Genomic DNA, 20147 nt, shown 5'->3' on the forward strand with positions numbered 1-20147 from the left:
AGCTTATTTGACTCTATTATTCTCTTATTTCACACACAACATTATTCTCCCTACAATACATGCTATCTTCACGCATATATTTCATGCCTCCTATATTTATTAATTTAAATATTGAAAAGTCTCTTATTTTTATAAAAAAACTTGTTTTGTAGGTCATGACACAACCACAAAAATCCCATATTCAATATTAAATTTTCACGACTTTCTTATCATCTCTTTATTAAAGGTTTTTTGTCACTACTCATTAAACAAAGCTCAATAAAACCTTTCTTGGGTTTTAGAGAAGGTATATTTAAATCATATTAGTAAACAAGATGAAAATTCAAACTCCATCCAGATTTTGAAGTATCTCAAATTGAAAATTTATTTTATTATGATCGATATATTTTCAATAGCAGCTCCAATTAGATCTTCCATCATATAAAAATTCCATTTGTTATTGTAATGTATATTGCAAATTCTTTTTTTATTTAATAAAGAGCCTGATAGGTCTTGACCTGTACAATTAGATACAATTCTTTTTCATTATGAATTTTAGTAAAAAAAATACTTTTATTACTACTTAAACCTTATTTCAGATTCTTTTTCATTTTAAATTTTCAGATTTTTATTTCCCGAAAAATGAGAGAGATCCTCAAGAGATGGGTTCTTGTCAATGGTACTGTTTTTCCATTCTGGTTTGGTGGAGGCAACTCAGATTCCATGGCCTAACTACTTGGTTGGATCAACTCACTTTCACAAGTGGACTGGTAGTTAAGGAAAGACCGGTAGAAACGTCTTGTCGGATCCAACCATCCAGCCTCAACTGTTTGCCTTGCCATCGACAATATCCACCCGTTAGACTCAAAAGTGAGAAAACTTCACTACCGTTGGATTTAAATGTCCATTCCCCAATCAACGATCCAACGACTTCCTCGAGAAACGCTCCAAACTTTGCTCCCTCACTTTTGTTAATATTTCGGGTAAACTTATATTTTGCTACTACATATTTATAAACCTTTCACATATACCCCCTATAGTTTAAAATGTCCTCACATTACCCTTTTAATTCCCTAAAAGTGCTGATCACATGTTAACCTAACCAATAATAGGGAGGTGGTAACGTCACTCTCCTGTATAAGTACATAGGGATTGTAATTTAATCTGAATTTAATAATAAACTATGAGGATATAAGTGTAACATTGACCAATCGACGAGGGGGAACCTATAGTTTTATCCTATAAATTCTTTCTCTCCGCTTTATCTCAATTTCCTAGCAATTTTTAATTTCCTCGGCTTCTCCCTCTCCTCTGGTTCACAGTCTCGACTCAGCTATGGGTACTCAGTTCACTGCCATTTGGATCGCTCTTCTCCTTTCGTTCCCGGTGGTTCTGTCAGCACGCGATGATGGGCTTATGAGAATTGGGCTAAAGAAGAAGAAATTGGATCAACTCGGTCGTCGGGTTGTACCTGGATCAGTCAACTTCATTCCCAAGGAAGAGGGAGGAGGAGCTTCCAAACCTGCAGCTACCAAAAAGTATTACAATCTTGGGGAAACCGAAGCCGATATTGTTGCACTAAAAAACTACTTGGATGCTCAGTATTATGGTGAAATTGCTATTGGCACACCTCCTCAAACTTTCACTGTTATATTTGATACAGGAAGCTCTAATCTTTGGGTGCCCTCGTCAAAATGTTATTTCTCGGTTGGTCCCTTACTTCCTTCGAGACTCTTTCGCATTATTGTGGTTGGGTTTTTCTTTTAAGTGTTTTTAGGTGATTTTTGATGATTTTGATACGACTACGAGGATGTAAAAACCATCGAAAAGTTTTCGATGATTTGATGCTTTTCAGATAAAAAAATCACTTTGAATTTCAAAAGCATTACCAAACCACACTTCCTTCAAGTTGTTGCCTTTTGTTACTTTAATAGTTTGCTGTCATCTGGGTGCAGCTTGCTTGCTATTTCCATTCCAAGTATAAGTCCAGTGCGTCAACAACCTACGTCAAGAATGGTATGATCATTTTCCCTTTGTTCTAGGAACTTACTGCTTCAAAGGTTGCAATGTTTTTCTTGAGATTTTTTCATTGACGCAGGCACCTCTGCTGCAATTCAATATGGAACTGGTTCAATTTCTGGTTTCTTTAGCCAGGACAGTGTTGAAGTTGGTGATCTTGTTGTTAAGAATCAGGTAAACGATAATGCTTTTTTAATTGTTTCAGTTAATTATTGTTGCTGGTGTTCTTAATCTGTGCTACTGTTATTAGGGTTTTATCGAGGCAACAAAAGAACCAGGGGTCACATTCTTGGCTTCCAAGTTTGATGGTATACTTGGACTTGGGTTTCAAGAAATCTCAGTTGGAAATGCTGTTCCAGTTTGGTGAGTATATTGTTTTCTTTTAGTTTAAGAATTTTTAAATTATTTTTTCCGTTCCTTGTTATCATCTGTATTTGTAATTATTATTACTATTATGCAATCCTTGTAGGTACAATATGGTTAATCAAGGTCTTGTTAAGGAAAAAGTTTTTTCATTTTGGTTGAACCGCAATGTTGAAGGGGAAGAAGGGGGAGAAATTGTGTTTGGTGGGGTGGATCCTAATCATTACAAGGGCGAGCACACATATGTTCCTGTGACTCATAAGGGGTATTGGCAGGTTAGACTCCATAATATTTTCATTATTTGCACAATTTTCCTTGCCTATTTATAATCTCCTGTTTTTCTGTTCTGTTACCTGTTTCCCTAATTCGCAGTTTGATATGGGAGACTTGTTGATTGGCACTGAAACAACTGGTAATTATACAAAGCTTACTGCGCATGCTTATCATCTAGACTCTGGGGACATTAGCTTCTTGACAGATTTGGTGTATATGTTTGTTTTATGGTATTGAGAGATATGAATATTGCTTTCAGGATTGTGTGCTGGTGGGTGTAAAGCAATTGCTGATTCTGGAACCTCTTTGCTGGCGGGTCCAACAGTATGTAATTTTGGCCGCTATATGTCCTTATTTTCCCTATTGAACTCCTACATAACATGCTTAGTTGCACATTACTGCAAATGCAGTTCAATGTGTTATTATCTTTTATAAATGACTTAGTACATGACCACTATTTGGAGTAGTAAAATGTCAAATGTGAAAGCGGATGAGTTATTATTGCATTACAAGATTGGATTATTACATTATTTGAAATATCATTGTTTGCGTGTTTGAATCTCTTAACATTTTTCTTGATAAAAAAGAAAACTTGAAGAAATGATAGAATATGATGAAGGGAGACTGAAACATCCTTCTCAACAACAAAATTCGAAACAGAAGAACCCTCAATGTATAACATCATAAAGATGCTATTCCATATATACTCCCAAAGTAAAACTTAGTAAAGATGCTTGAAAAATATTCTATCCTATGGTAATTCCCGGAGGGAAATTGATCTTGATATTCTAGAATTTTTCTTCTTTCCCAAACTTCATATCACCACTAACATAGTGCGCTTATGAAGAGTCTTTGATTCACAAACTCCATATCACCACTAACATAGTGCACTTTTGAAGAGTCCTGAAATCCTTATCCCTTCCAAAAATGATAAGGGCATCAATCCACATCTTTTATCACATATGAAAAGGGCTATTCCTTATGCTACCAAAAGCCATGGAACAATACAAAAAAGATGACCCTAGGTTTCTGCACTGTCAATGAGCGCAACTTTTAATGTTACAATATATGGATGCAGACTACAAATCATGTGGAATACTTCATTATGATACTCTTATGATATCTTCGCTCTACCATTGGCTTGGCATAGCTCATCTACCAGTTTCAGAAAGCCATCTATCATGTTTAACAGCCTTATCTTCTGAAGTGTGTCCCAAGACGGGTTTCATATTTATTTTTATTTTCAAATTTGAAAGTCTGTGATCTATTTGTTTTCTCTATAAACCAATGTGGTGATGAGGCTGCAATAAATTCTCCAAGAATGTGTTTGGTTTTCTAGTCACTTTGCTGTCATTTGAATTGAGCATATGACGCTCTACACAATTCAGAAATTCAGAGTGAATTATTACTGCCTCATTTTGCCAGGGAATATGGTGGTTTTTTTTTTCCACTTTCTTGTCCTTGGATTTTGATACGTCTGTGTGTTTCAGAGGGATAGTAGTTATCACTTCTAAAAGTGTTTCACCATGCAAGTGCAATGAAAAAAGATGTCACTTAGTGATATAATTATATCATCTGTTGGTTGGACATGGCTTAGCTTCAGTTGGTTTTGCAATTATGTTATCGTTGACTTGGGAAGATCTTTTATTTGATTTTACCATGTCATTTCACATTTTCAGACTGTGATCACTCAAATTAATAATGCGATTGGAGCCTCTGGCATTGTAAGTGAAGAATGCAAGACGGTGGTTGCACAATATGGGAAAATTATACTGGAAATGCTGGTGGCTCAGGTGAGCATTATAGATTCTTAGTTTTTCTTGCATTCTGATAGCATGTCCTTCCATCTTATGGTAGTGGGAGAACGGAAATTTTTGTTCTATTATTAGGCTGGCTAACTTTATTGTGAAAATCATTTTATTGAAGCGGCTTCTGTTTTGTTCCACCTTTTCAGTTATCTTTCTATTTTGTAGGCTCAACCACGAAAGGTGTGCTCTCAAATTAGCTTCTGTACTTTTGATGGGACTCAGGGTGTCAGGTCAGGTTCAACTCGTTGTTGCTGTTAATATTGTCAACATGCTATATATGTTAGTTATTTGATAGGACACTTCTGCTGCACCAATGAAATCATTAATTAAGTCACCTCTATGGTTTCAGTATGAACATTGAGAGTGTGGTAGAAGAAAGCTCAGACAAATCATCAGATGGTCTGCATGATGCCATGTGTACTGCTTGTGAGATGATGGTTGTATGGATGGAGAATCGGCTCAGGCTTAATGACACTGAAGATCAGATTCTGGATTACGTGAATGATGTAAGTTTGCTTCATCTTCTTTTAGTTCTGTGGAGGAATTGTCCTTGTGACAACTCATGCCAACAATTGCGACTGCAGCTCTGTGACCGATTGCCCAGTCCAAATGGAGAATCAGCAGTTGAATGTAGCAGTCTATCCTCCATGCCCAGTATCTCATTTGAAATTGGTGGTAAATTATTTGAATTGTCACCTGAGCAGGTATGGCAATTTTGTTCAGAATATTTATTATGCTCCAGCTATTGTATTAAAAAATTTTCATATTTCATTTCATTTAACTTAATTAAGCTCGAAGGTAGTTGGTTAATTGCCAGGGTTGACCTGTCTATTGAAATTTAATTTTGTTGCACTCCTCTCCATTGAAATGTCTGTCAATCTACCTCGTGGAAATATTCTGTCGTGTCCTTTTTCATATACAAATATGATCTCTGGTATCTGTAACATTTCTGGATTTATTATCCCTTGAATGGTTCAGACATTCAGTGGGACTTTCCTCTGTGTATGTATATCAGGGCATGCCTACGTGTTTTATCCTAAATGTGTTGTCGCTGGTACCCTGAGGCACTTCTATGGTGGCAGCAACAAACAGATGCCACCAAGCAGCTAAATACACATTTTATGGCTAATTAGGTGGCTCTGTGTCAAATTACAACCATGAGATTAATCAATGACAGAGCTGGCATAGGAATGGGTGATGGTAGATATTCATATCAAGAGAGAAAGAGTGAAGGGGCAGCACTTAATTTATAAAACTCAACAAGTTAAACTGCTGACTCTAGATATGTTCCCTAGAGTGGATGTGTGGTTGTTTTGATAAACTAATCAACTCTGTCTACACTAAGCATATTTTAACTGTCCTCTGTATAGTGCCAATGTTTTCTTTTTTAGCTTTTTTTCTTTTTTGTTATTTTTACTATGGTATTGTGGTTTTGTTTTTCTGGAAACACTCTGAATGGTGGTACTGTGGATCAACAGTATGTACTTAAAGTGGGAGAAGGAGTTTCAGCTCAATGCATCAGTGGATTTATTGCTTTAGATGTTCCTCCTCCTCATGGACCTCTATGGTATTTATCTCTCCTATTGTTTCTTATATAATCTTATAAATTCATATTAAACACTAGAATGGTGATATATGCAGTGGCTACTGGTTCTGATATACTCTTAAATCTACAGAATCTCAGAAATTGGCCCTCAAACTCCCATCTAGTGTTTGGCTAAAATAAAATCTCATATGGCACGTAGTCATCGGTAAACATAAAAGAACCCCCCAACTAATAGATTATAGATATCAACATAGTCCTTGATTGTAAGGGTTTCAAGCTTTTCTTCCATAAATTCTCCCCCTCCCTCCCTCCCTCCCTCTTCCCGGTTGTCTGTTGGTCCCTTTCAACATGAATCAACCATGGGCATCAAGGGAAGGGAAGCATCATCAGAATTACAGAAACTCTTTCTCAAATTCCCATTTAGCATTATTGAAAAAATAGCAATGAACAACCCTTCGAACCAACCTAGACAACGCTGTTATAGTTTTTCTCTGGGTTTGATCTTGTTAGTTGGACTTTCTTCGGTCTGTTCAGGCGCTAGCTTCTAGCTTGTATTAAGCTGTGTAATGCTTAAGAGATAGTATTTGCCTTCTCCGCTCTATCAGGAAAAACAAACAAATCAATTTGATTAGCAATAAGAGTTTATTTTCTAGCAATTGAAATTGTATGGTACAGATACTGAGTGTTCTACTGCTCCTAGTTTTGTGTTAAGTGAGTGGCTGCAACCAGAAGAATAACGTTAAATGATTTATACTAAGCATGAAGATTTTCTTCAAATAATTTGCTTGTGAGCACTGCGGAACATTATCTTATGATTTTGCTCGTGGGATGCAGGATCTTGGGAGATGTTTTCATGGGACGGTATCACACAGTGTTTGACTATGGGAACCTGACAGTTGGATTTGCTGATGCAGCTTAACGTGAATTTCCTCCTTGGCGTCTCGTAGTTTCACTGCCACATACATTTGTATTGGTATTAGCTTGACTGTGTGCACGACTTTATACACTGCTGTTTGTAAATAAATGTGTAATGGAAAGAGTTATGTCATCTTCACAATGATCTGAACCTAGTTTGAACTTGAAGATGGAAGAGAGTGGGTTTAGGGCTATGTAAACAATCCTGTCCCCTAAGGTATGTAATCATCTCCTTCATAAGAAAACATCGTTCTTTTCAAGCTTTACTCTCCCTGTAAACACACAACCTAACCTTCTAGGGCTTCTAAGGCTCCTTTTCTTCGTAATTAGTGCTAATTTAAGCATTAAAGAGTCCCTCAAACTCATAAATAAAACTTGTTTTCGGAGGTATTTCAGTTGCTCGAGCCCATCATTCTATACCTTCCATCTCATCACAGCCTCGAAAAGACCATATAATTCTAGCAACCTCATCAAATGGCAAAGACGGATAAATAATAACAATATAATTAAAACGAGACAAAACACCTTGGAAAAACAAACATTGTAGCTTTACACTAAAAACATTGTTCATTGTAATAATATAATAATGTTTTTAGCGCTCCATCCAAAAAGCTTAAAACAAGCTTTCAAGGGCATTAGAGTTTTTTTACACTATTCATTTTTCATTACCAAATATATGGCGACAAAAAGTATTTTTGTAACTTTTTTTAATCATTGAAAACAAAAAAAATTAAATTTAGAATCAATGGGTATTTTTATATTTTTATAATGATTTTTTTGCTATTATAATTTAAGCTAAGAGGTAATTTGATATTTGATCAAATATAAAAAATAAAAAATAATTAAAACACATTGTGAAACGACAAAAATATTTTTAATATCAAGAATTCTAAACCTAGAGTGAAGGGATTTGCTGGTCTTTCACAATAATTGTTTTTGTAATTATAAATTTAGTTTAGGGGCACTTTGATATTTGCTTAAATAAAAATTAAAAAAAAAAAAGAACAAAAGTATTTTCGTAACTTGATTGTATAGAGAAATAATAAAAATATCCTTGAAAAAAAAAATATTAAATTTAGTATCAAGGGGTATTTTTAAATTTTCAAAATGGTTTTTTTGCTATTATAATTTAAACTAAGAGGCAATTTGATATTTGATCAAAATATAAAAAATAATAAACAATTAAAACACATTGTGAAATGACAAAAATATCCTTAAAATCAAGAATTCTAACCTGGAGTGAAGGGATTTGTTGGTCTTTTCACAATATTTTTTTTTGTAATTATAAATTTAGCTTAGGGGCACTTTGATATTTGCTTAAATAAAAATTAAAAAAAAAAAGAGAAATGAACGAGCACGTGTAGTGTACCAGGAGGTGCATGTGGCGCCTTACAACATCCAAAAATGCAATTCTAACATGTCATTGGAAGTGACGCCACGTTCTTTTCTTGTTGTTGCGGCACATGTCCGGTGGTGGTCTGGTTTGTCGCTGGTGGGTCTTTCTTTTTTCTTTCTTCTTCTTTTCTCTCTTCTCCCTCGAAAATTGCAGCTTAGCCCTTGGTTGTTGGTATTTTAACTTCATTCATTATTCTTTTGGTTTCTAATTTTTGGTCTTGGCTTTTTTGTAAAACAATTATTTGTTTTCAATTTCATCATTTAATCCTAATTTACCAAATATTATATTCTCTAATTTGGTCCTCATTCTTAGAATTTTTAATTTTTTTTTGTCATGGTCTTTTTGTAAAAGTTTTATTAATTTTCAATTTCATCATTTAAATCAAATTGATGGTATTATGTTTTCCAAGTTGTTCCTTGTTGTTTTGATTTTTTTTTTCTTAGCTTTTTTGTGAAAGTTATTATCTTTTCAATGTCATCCTTCAATCAAAAACATTATTTTTATTTTTATGTCAATTTTGACCCTCATTCTTTTGATTTTTTTAATCATTTTACTAAATTGATTTTTCTTTTTATTTTCACCCTTTAATAAAATATAAGATTTATTTTGTATTTTAATTTTAATCACCATTCTTTTAATTGCTATATATTTTTTTAATTTTTTTTATATAATTAAAATTCTTTTTTCAATTTCATCTTTCAATATATGATTAATGAAAATTGAACTTTATAGTTTTTCCAGATTGTATGTTTCGGGTTTAATGACCTAGATCAAAGTTAACACAAGTTTTTTTTTTTTAAAATAAAAATTGCTTTATATCTTTTTAGCATGTTATTTCAATCTCATTATCTAGGTTGAGAGTATGAAGATATATCTCATATTAACTTAGCCCTAAATACTATAATTACAAGTTTATTATGAATATTTATTTGAACATCCTTTTTTAAAGGAAAAAAAATAGCATGCCGAATGGTGAAATGTGGATACCCAAGCTAGTTGTCATTGGATTGGATACTCGTACTCTATGTATTCGACTTTTCTATTCTTTGAGAGCATAGTTTTGAAACCAGGACCAGCCGACCTGAAGTTGAAACTAGGCCTGGTTGAAGAAAAAAAAAAAAAACAAATCTGGTGTGACATAGTTAACTCGGCGGTTGACTTGGTAAGACCCGATCAAGGCTCAACTGCAAACCCGTTGAACTTTTTTTTTTTTTTTTTTTTTTACTAAAATGACGTTGTTTTGATTTTTTTTTTTTAAAAAAAAAAAATTGACCAAGCAACCCGGTCGAAACCCAAAACCCGAGCCTTGGATTGGACCGGGTCTTAAAACTATGTTTGAGAGATTTATTGGACCACTCTTGAAGATTCAATAAAAAAACATTAATTATGTGAACAGGAAAGTAACCCATATGAGAAAGAAAAAATAGTTTGAGAGGGAGGAACCTTAAGAGCAAAATAATTAAACTTGATTTGTTCGTTCTTGGGCCGCTCTTTATTTTGCTTTCTTTTTTTAACATTTAATATTTCACTTTTTGTACCCCCCCCCCACAATTACAACCATCAATCCCACAACATAGAATAGTTAATAAATAAAAAGATAATATATAAAGTTAAGAACGGTTGAAAAGACTTAAGATTTCTTGGAGTTTTACTCAATTATAAAATTGAATTTAATAACAGAAACATTAAGATTTAAAGTCCTAGTTAAAACCCTAGAGTCCAATCCATTTAATAAACCTCAAAAATAGATTACAATAAAGGAGAAATTAATTTCTAAAAACTTTTTGAACTCAATTTGCAATACCATATTAGTGGTTAGGACTTTGGCATTAATATATAGTTATGGGTTAGTGGGGCAAAAAAGTTTTAATACTCTAAAGTTGAAGGGTTAGTACTCTAGCCTCCTTTAGCAATTTTTTTTTTTTTTTATTTTATATAAAGAAAATCAAATACTTTATAAAGGGAAGACTTCATCTCATAACTTCTTGCATAAATAAATTCTACTACTACACTAGAGGCCTATTGGCGCACCTTTTATAATTAAGCCAATGGATTTATTCATCTCAATATTCAACACACTTCACAAAGATTTATATAGTCATATTAAAATAGTATTTGAAAGTATAGTAAAGATTATTTATTAAATTTTTTTAATTTGAAATATATTAAAATATCATTTTAGTTTTTTTAAAATAATTTTTAACATTAATATATTAAAACGACATGAAAATACAAAAAAAAATATTCTTCAAAATTACTTTTGAAATATAAAAACAAACTAGCTCTTTAAATCTGATAATTGGATTTAGGTTTTATTTTAAAAACTTAAGAAAATGGTTTATTCTCAAATTTTAGTTTTCTTCTATTTATTTATAATGAGATTTGTTTTCTTGGTTGTAAAGTGATTTTGATTTTAGGATCTTTACTATACCGTTGAGTTCTTTAAAGATTTGTATACTATATTAAATTTGATGATAAACTATACGTACTTATATATTTATTTTGATTTTTTACATATTGTTTGATTTTCTCACTGATTAAAAAGATTCATTAACAAGAGCAAAAAAAAAAAAAAAAAAAAAGAGAGAGGAAAAGGAAAGGAGACAGACCGTTTGGTAGTGCGTTTGCACCTACGTTTTCGCTCAAATTTAAATTTTTTTTTTTTTGCTAAAATTGAGTTTGGTTTGCACTTTTTGAATCGTTTTGATGTGCTGATGTCAAAAATAATTTTTAAAAAATTAAAAAAAACATCATTAGGCATGTATTTCGACACGAAAAGCTATTTAAAAAGCAACCGCTACCACACTAACAAACACGCTCAGAGCGAAGCTTTTGAGATGCTGAAATGTGAACGTAAGAGTACATAAATGCTGAAAGAAACACTAATAGGAGCAAAAGCATGAAAAGCGTTGGCACTCTCATGCCCACACGAAGACAAATTGAAACGTTGCCGTTGTTTCAAAACACATGTTGTGTAATCCCCACATGAATTAATAGAATAGACACCAAAATTATAGATGTCACCCTCGATTTGGGGATTGCCTTTAGAAAAAGGTAGACTAATATTGGTACATTTAATCAATTTGTAGGTCACCAAATTACTTTAATAAAAACAACATATTTTTTTTATTCAGTTTAAGTTATCAAGTCAAGTCAATTTATAAATCACAGAATTTATTTAAGTAAATTTCTTTTTATAATTAAAACAACGTTATTTTATTTAATTTTTTTGTAAAAAAACAAAACTTTCATGATATCGACCTCGTCAAGTTTGAATCGGGTCAATCAAACTAATAAAAATCTAACCAAATCAATAGGTTTTACCTTATTACTATCCCATCAAGAAATGAAGCATTTATTGCCTTTAGAATAAGGCAGACTATTATTGGTACATTTAATTGTTTATTTTTTTTTAGATTGGTTTTTATATGATGATGGAATTTGAATTGGTTTTAACCTTGTTTTGTTTTTTTTTTTTTTTTGGATTGGTTTTGATCTCGTCGAATTTGAATTGGTTTTAATCTTGTTAATTGAGCCGCTAAAAATCTAACTGAATCAATCGAGTTTTACCTTATAAATATGAGATCTGATTTTTCTTGAATATTTTTTTAAATCTTTAGATATTAGTGAAGCATTTATACATGTGTGTGTAGGTATATAGACGTGAGTTGCTTGTGAGAAAAGCCTCTTCATGATCATTATCCACCTTACAAGCAACGCATAAAATCAAGCATCCCATCCCATCTACTAACCAGAAGACACCGTTTATTTGGTCCAACTAATAGTAAGATTGACAGGAGATCCAGTGGCGCGTGAGATGACAGACTGTTGGATCAGTCTTCACATTCCTTATTTTTATACACTTAGCTTAGTTTGTTGGCTTTAATGGCTCTTGCTTTATTGCAATTAGCGCTGTTTGTTTACTTTTTGGAATATTAGTTGCAACGTCTACAACGCTTCTCTGCCCTCAGCTAGCTGAGGTCCCTCATGTTTTGGGCTTTTAACTTAGTTTTTTTTTTTGCTAAATCTTATTCATCGGTGTAAACTTGTCAAAGAACTATCTTAATCTAAAAGTTTAAATTGTTAGGTGAGGTTTTAAGATATAATTTATATTATTTTCTAACACACTCTTTCAAATAAAAATCATTTGAGCTTGAAACTTGTACAAGTTCATATTACTTTGTACTTGATTTTTATCAAGTGAATAGGGATGGTGAGATTCGAACTCGTGACCATTTAGTTTTAAGGCTCTGATATCATGTTAAATAACAATTTCAATCTAAAAACTTAAATTGTTATGTAAGATTTTAAGATATAATTTATATTTTTCTCCGACGAAGCTTTGTACATGCATGCATATATTACTTTGTACTTGATTTTTATCAAGTAAATAGGGATGATGAGATTCGAACTCGTGACCGTTTAGTTTTAAGGCTCTGATATCATGTTAAATAACAATTTCAATCTAAAAACTTAAATTGTTATGTAAGATTTTAAAATATAATTTATATTTTTCTCCAACGAAGCTTTGTACATGCATGCATACATTCCCAGGTCATAATCGCACGAGCATTGTTACTCTTTCATGTAGCTGATGAGCAGCATGGCTTCTGTATGTTACAAGCCCTCGAATCTAATCATTAAAGACACGAGTCGCTCTCCAACATTTGAAGAGCAGCTGGCTACACTGATCATGATGACGATGACGATGATGATAATTACAGGAAGAAGATGTGGACATGTCAACGTCACTTGAAGTGGGATGATTTCGAGTTTTTTGAAGCAACATTTTCCTTTTCTTTTTTGACATCTTTCCTAATCCTTGAATGATTAAAGTAGAAGGGTGCATCAAATGATTATCATTTCGTGATAGGTGGGCTCTTTTTTTTCAAAGAAAAAACAGAAGAAGAAGAAGCAAGCAATAGAGATCAAAGATGTGTTTTAATTTCCATGAACAAGTAATTAGTTGCTTTCGCCAAAAATAGAAATATAATAATAAGAAATCGGTGCTTTTGTTAGCATATTTGGTAATTTTAGCCTCCCCTCTTCTTTTTCTTTTATTTATAAACATAAATGTCCGAGTTAGTTTACGTGCATTTCAAACTCTAAAATTAATGACTATGTAAACTTTCAGTGGCCATCATATTAGTAACTACAGAGCTCAAACTTGAAACCATAGAGAAAGCGAATCTCTTGGTCTTAAGCTTTTATTACTAGACCACCTACTAGATAGTTTTTTTTTTTAATTGTGGGAGTTATTGTTTTATAAAATGCAGACCACCTACTAGATAGTTTTTTTTTTTTAATTGTGGGAGTTATTGTTTTATAAAATGCTTTTTATTTAAAAATATATTAAAATATTTATATATTGGTAGTTTTATGGTGACAATTATTATTTTACTACTTTTAATTTCTGAAATTATATATATATATATATTTAAAAAGTTTATTTTTAATATTAGTACCTCAAAATGATACAAAAATAATTCTAATTTGAAGTAAAAATAAAAAAAAATTAAATTTATTTGAAATCGTTTTTAAAACGAAAAAACAAAGTGGGTATTACAGCAGGTAGCCACGTGCAAAACGTATGATGATTGATTGCTTTGCTTGAAGGACAGAAATCCATAACTAAAGTTTGATTTTAGGAGCTATTAATTCTTGATCAGGTTTGCAAATTACCCACTATTTACGTTTAGGAAAGAATTGAGAAGCAATCTCTCGATCGAGGGGCACTCGTCATGATCATCATAATTGATTCTTCCTTTTTCAACATAATCATAATATTCCTCCCTCGCTGCAAACCTCACAGAATTCAAACGCTGAAGAAAGCAAGGAAAATGTGAATTCACAATATTATCCATGGAGGTTTCACATTACGTCAACTAAGATATTATTATTATTATTATTATTATTAGAATAATAATGCTTTAAGTGAAAAATAACCTGTGCTAGAATTGAGCACTTGACTCGTGATAAATGCCCGGTTTCACATTCACATAATTGACTTCACCTCCGGCAAGCACATTGACTGGGTTTATACCCAAATGGATTCTAGAATTCTACCATTTCTTGGGTGGTTCAACCCACCCCATCTCAACATACTCTTAATTAATCTTCAAAGTCCACTCCCATACAATACTTCAATTATCCATCCACTCTAACTTTTCCAACCCCTCCTACCCACCTTCTACTTGTAACAATAATTATGATTTAAAATAGTTTTTGTCTTAAAATACTTCAAAATAATATTTATTTAAAATTATTTTTGACATTACCATATTAAAACAATTTGAAAACATAATAAAAAATTAATTTTTTAAAATTAATTTTTTAAAAAATATGGTTTCGACCGCATTTTTAAACACTGTCTGAATTACTGATTTTTAATAACATTGTGCATGATGTTTCTAAAAAATATTTTTAAATTAAAAATATATTAAAATAATAATTTATTTATTTATTTTTAGCATCGGTATATTATATTAGAATGATTTAAGAAAATAGATAAAGGACTTTTACTCTTTGCCAATTTGAAAGCTCTTACCTCCCCTCCTAAATTCTCCACACGTGCCCACGAGGCCTATGACAAGTCTTTGCCGTCTAGGCGGCCAAAGCTGTCAAACCCACAACTACATCGATGCGTCGTACACTCTTGTTCGAGGCATTGTCCCAACTAACCTTCAAATAATATCCCTCCACGTTTTCTATATAAAAAGGCACTTTAGCAAGTAGCAACAAAACACTCCCAACAAAGCATAGTTTCATTTGCCAGCTTTGTAAAATGGACTGGACTAGAGGCCACAGCATAGGCCACGGCTCCACAGCCACCGTTTCCCTCGCCACCTCTATCCAATCCGGTGATGTTTTCGCCGTCAAATCCGTCGAGTTATTCCAATCTGGATTCTTGCAAAGGGAGCAACGGATTCTCTCTTCTCTAACCTCTCCTTTTATAGTTAGCTACAGGGGCTGTGACATTACTAGAGAGAACAGCAAAGTTATGTACAATCTCTTCTTGGAGTACATGCCCGACGGCACTCTTAGCAATGCAATCCATTCTCATGGAGGTCGGCTCGATGAATCGTTGATCAGGAACTACACGAGTCAAGTCTTGCAAGGTCTGGATTACATACATTTGAACGGATTGGTGCATTGTGACATTAAGAGCAGCAACATTTTAGTAGGACCAAGCGGTGCCAAGATTGCAGATTTCGGGTGTGCAAAGCGTGTGGAACAAGTAGGAAAGATCGCGGGCACGCCGATGTTTATGGCACCAGAGGTGGCGCGTGGAGAGGAGCAGGGGTTTGCCAGTGATATATGGGCTTTAGGGTGCGCAATTATTGAAATGGCTAGTGGCAGTACGCCTTGGCATAATGTCAACGATCCAGTTTCCATCATTTACCGGGTAGGTTATTCGGGTCACTTACCAGATTTCCCCAGTTGCCTGTCGGAACAAGCAAGGGATCTCTTGGACAAGTGTTTAAGGAGGGACCCAAGAGAGAGGTGGACAGCTAGTCAACTTCTTAAGCATCCATTTTTGGTTGGAGAAAGCAATTCTCATGTCGCAAAGCAAATCCAAGAATCCAATTCAAGTTCGAATTCTCCTACAAGTATTCTTGATCAATGCTTTTGGAACTCACTGGACTTATCGGAAAGTTTGAATAACTCGGCCTCTGTCCCTCCACGCCGTGAAAGTTCAGCCGGAGAGAGGGTCAGAGGGCTGTCCTTGCTCTCAGGGATGCCTAGGTGGGATTGGGATGAGAGCTGGACCACCATCAGAGGGGATAGCAAGGAAGAACGTGATGCAATTATAGATTGCATTGAAGTCAAAGATGATATAGTTAGTTGTGGCCTGGGAGAGCAGAAAAGCTATGGTGGTAGCAGGGAGCTGTTAAACTTTCTAGATAGCAACATTAGCAGTAGAAGTTTTGATGATTTTTGGGTTTCCTGTAAATATAGGAAAGTTCGTTTTGGAAATCCTTGTATGCCAAGATTACCTTTACAAGCATAAATCATTCTCTTTTTTGGACAGCTGGGTGATTTTTTTTCTTCTTATTGGTAAAAAAGAGAGAGGTTAAACCCCATGTTTCGAATTACGTTTCAAACACGAATGGAGAAGTAAAATTTGATTTTTTAATTTTTTATATTTTACATCGTTTTGATAGGATAGGGTAAAACTAAAAATAATTTTTTAAAAAATATTATTTTAATATATTATTAAATCAAATATATTTAAAAATAACTATTATTATCCTCTTAAACACCCCTAAAATATAAAAAATAAATCTTCAAACTCAACCAAATTCATTGGTAATTGTTGAGTTTAGTTAAACACAAAGGAGCATAGGGTATAGCGAGTGGGATTTGGGAGATCTTGCCCATAGTTGTCAAACTTACCATAAGAACTGAGTAGGGAAAATATTGTCAACTCAAATCGGCAATTAAGTTAATTTAAATAAATTATTTTTAATAAAATATCACCGTTTTGATTTTTTTAATTTTAAAATTAATTTTATCAAATTTAACCAGATTAAATTACTAAAAACTTAATTAGATTAATCAAGTTTTATAAAGTCAATATATTTCTCAATTCAACTTGAAATACAACCCGGAATGTGCACTTACCAATTGCCATCACCTAACCCTATCTTCTGATTCCGAGTTGAGTTCAGATGGCAGAAATGGCCAAAACCAACCGCGAGTTAGGCCGCTTCCATTAAAACTAGCCACCAAGTCCTCTGCTCTGTTTCTTTATTTGGTAGGTTAAGTTTAGACCCAACTAAACAAGGTACCGTTCCAATTAGGCCACCTCCGCTGCTGTCCTTCGGTTCGGTCGGTAAGACAAATTTAAATTCCTCCAACTCTACTGGCTGCATATCTGGCCACGTCACCTGCTACTGTTATTTGCAGGTGAGCTTGGATCATGATTATGTCAGATCATTCTGTATTAAAATGTCACCAATTTTATTAGCTGGATTCGGGTCACGTGGATTCAATTACATCACAGCCAATAATAAATAGAGAATTAAATCAATTGAATATATTAAATCCACATTAATTTCATCTCTATTATATTGCTCCTTTTTTTTTTATTCATAATTTTATATGATACCCCATTTCTAATTGTTGATCCTTTGCAAAAAATAGGCTTTACCTTAGAGGTGCCGTAGAAAAAAAAAAAAAAGAAGTCAAATTATTTTAAATTTTTTTATATACTACATAAAAATAACCTGTAATATCTTATTAACTACTTACTAGAAGATATTTTGAAAAAAAAAATATGTATAAACAAGACAGAGAAAATAGAATTTATGACACATCATATTAATAAGAACATCTTCATTTAAGATTTTTCTCTCTTATGTATTTATTTATTTAAAATGAGTTATAATAATTAACTAATATGATACAGCTAGTAATTTTTTTTAGCACCATAAATTTTTTTATTAATCTCGTTGAAACATTGAGAGTATTTGTTATGTAAATAAAAAATTAATTTCAACGCGATTATTTAAAAACTCATAATATATATTAATGAACTATATGAAGTATTTTTAAGAATGTTTCTTAAGATTTAATGAATTTTTAAAATAATAAAATACTTAACCAAAATAAAATGAAATTTTTTTTATGGTGCACGAGAAGTTATTAGTGATATTCTAGGAGAGAAATAGACAAATATAAGTAAAATAAAATAAAATCCATGACCCATCAAAATATACATGAATATTTCTCAATTCTGAGGGGTATAGCTTAGTTGGTCATACTCTAAGTTTATTTTTAAGATGTCACCAGTTTGAGTCTCACAAACCTTAAAACCACTAGAGGCTTACATGGTCGTTAACTTCAGGGCCCGTGGAATTAGTAGAGGTGCGCGCAAGCTATAGTTTTAAGACCTTGCCCGGTCCAAGGCTTGGGTTCCGAGTTTTGACCGGGTTACTGGGTCGGTCGGGTCAAAAATTATTTAAAAAAAAAAATCAAAATGATATCATTTTAGTAAAAAAAAAAAAAAAAAGATAAAAGTCAATGGGCAACCAAGTCTTGACCGGGTCACCAGGTCAACCCGCTGGATCAACCAGGTTTTTCCTTCCTTCATTTTTTATTCAATCTAGCCCGGTTTCTACCTCGGGTCGACCGGATCCTGGGTTGACCCGCGAGGTCGGGCTGAATTTTAAAATTATGATATAAACTAACCCAAAGATCTATGTTAATAATAACAAAAGATACAAAAATTTCTCATTTCTTTCCTCTATTTGTATTTATTTATTTTTTCAAAATAAATCCCAGGTAATGATTAATAAGAAGTTATCATCATTTTCTTAGTGTGCACCATAAAATTTTCTTTGTGATGCATGCATGACCGTTGACTTTAACAAAAAAACAAGAAAAAAAATGATAGAGAGGTATAAACTGTGTTTGGTATTGTGGTAGCTGTTATGGTTGTAGTTTGAAAAAAATTGTTTTATAAAAATTACTTTTAGTTGAGGTTGGTTTGAAAAAATAGGTGTTTGGTTAAAACTGTTGTTGAAATTGAGGTTGAAGAAAAAGTAGTTTAATGTGTTTGGTTAATAATGCTTTTGAAATTGAGGTTATAAAATAAATTAAAAAAATATATATATTTAATATTAATGATTTTAAATTTAAATATTGTAAAATCAATTACTCTTATTACATCATGAAAAAAAATAATACTTTATATAAAATATTTTTTATTATTCCATTAAACTATTTATAATTCCATATGTACAAAATTCATCCGATAAAAACTACAGTTTTCATAATTTTTTGAGCGTGTAATAAAATTAGATAAAATATTATCAGATATAAAATTGATATTACTATGCGAGTGAATTTAATTCACTCTATACTAGGTTTTTGAGAAAAAAATATTGTTCACATCGCGAATGAATTTAATTCTCTAAATTAGTTTTTTTTTTATAAAAAAAATTAATACAATTAACACACTAAAAAAAAAAAAAACCTGCGGACAGTGCAAGTGAATTGCACTTTTTCTTATTTTTTATAGCCTGCAGTACATGAAAAACAGGTTTTCATAGCTTTTCCTTTACAGCGTTTTAAATGTAAAAATCATGTGGGCTTCATGCACAGTAAATCGTTTTTTTATTACCAAATGGCTGCAGACTGTGTTTTAAATAAAACGTAAAATAGTAACCGTGTAGACAAACGGAGTCATAGTAGAACATGAGAACAAACTAATATCATGTTAAGAACTTTTTGAATTGAATAGTTTTAATAAAATCTTATATTTTGATTTATTTTGAATATCAAGAATTGAGTTTTAGATTTTAAAAAAATTATACGAAAGTAAATTAGAGGACTCATCTATTTTTGTTGGTAAAATAAATAAATACTAGAAATTATTATTATTAACAATTAGTTTTTCTAAAATATGTTTACTCTTTTTTTTTTGTCACTAATCTCTCTTCCATCAAAGGTAAACACATGCTACCATTAAACCCTCGACAACACCACCATCAAAACAATCTTCTCATCCCATCCCATCCCATATTTTGTTCTTAAGTTTATGGCTCATGTAATCTTGAGAAACTGGGCCTTAGGGTAGGCATTTTAATTTGTTTTTTTTTTGAGTTATTTGGGGTGATAGTGATGGATGAAAACTTGAGGTAGAGAGAGGGGGCTGTTGTGATAATGATGGAGGAAAATTACGGTGGTTGAAGGAGGTGATTTCTTTATTGTTTGAAAGATATAGAGCATTAAGAGATTTTTTGAGTGAATAAGTTAATATTAACTTTTTTTTTTAATTACTTTTTACTTTTATGTTTTTTTCAATAATTTTATTAGATTGATATTAATTTTTTTTAAAAAA

General features: G+C 32.4%; 2 protein-coding genes across 2 annotated transcripts; both read left to right on the forward strand.

The window, feature by feature from the left end:
- The first annotated feature begins 1241 nt into the window (after positions 1-1241).
- On the forward strand, positions 1242-7163 carry LOC118042686 (cyprosin). The gene is made up of 13 exons (XM_035050408.2): positions 1242-1686; positions 1935-1995; positions 2078-2172; positions 2249-2361; positions 2468-2636; positions 2734-2773; positions 2894-2958; positions 4314-4427; positions 4608-4672; positions 4792-4948; positions 5027-5146; positions 5921-6009; positions 6823-7163. The coding sequence occupies exons 1-13, from the start codon at positions 1315-1317 to the stop codon at positions 6905-6907; spliced, it is 1545 nt and encodes a 514-aa protein (XP_034906299.1). The 5' UTR covers positions 1242-1314; the 3' UTR covers positions 6908-7163.
- A 7864-nt stretch (positions 7164-15027) lies between these two features.
- Positions 15028-16330, forward strand: LOC118042687 (mitogen-activated protein kinase kinase kinase 18). Its single transcript, XM_035050409.2, has one exon. The coding sequence runs from the start codon at positions 15084-15086 to the stop codon at positions 16308-16310; it is 1227 nt and encodes a 408-aa protein (XP_034906300.1). The 5' UTR covers positions 15028-15083; the 3' UTR covers positions 16311-16330.
- The last annotated feature ends 3817 nt before the right edge of the window (positions 16331-20147 follow it).

The sequence above is a fragment of the Populus alba genome, chromosome 2 (genome assembly GCF_005239225.2).
Source record: "Populus alba chromosome 2, ASM523922v2, whole genome shotgun sequence".
NCBI classification, from domain to species: Eukaryota; Viridiplantae; Streptophyta; class Magnoliopsida; order Malpighiales; family Salicaceae; genus Populus; species Populus alba.

Bases quoted from the DNA above. Each gene is read 5' to 3' on its own strand.
- LOC118042686 (XM_035050408.2), top strand. From the start codon at position 1,315: ATGGGTACTCAGTTCACTGCCATTTGGATCGCTCTTCTCCTTTCGTTC. The intron at 2,173-2,248 runs GTAAACGATAAT...TACTGTTATTAG, and splicing joins ATCTTGTTGTTAAGAATCAG to GGTTTTATCGAGGCAACAAA. The intron at 4,428-4,607 runs GTGAGCATTATA...TCTATTTTGTAG, and splicing joins TGGAAATGCTGGTGGCTCAG to GCTCAACCACGAAAGGTGTG.
- LOC118042687 (XM_035050409.2), top strand. From the start codon at position 15,084: ATGGACTGGACTAGAGGCCACAGCATAGGCCACGGCTCCACAGCCACC.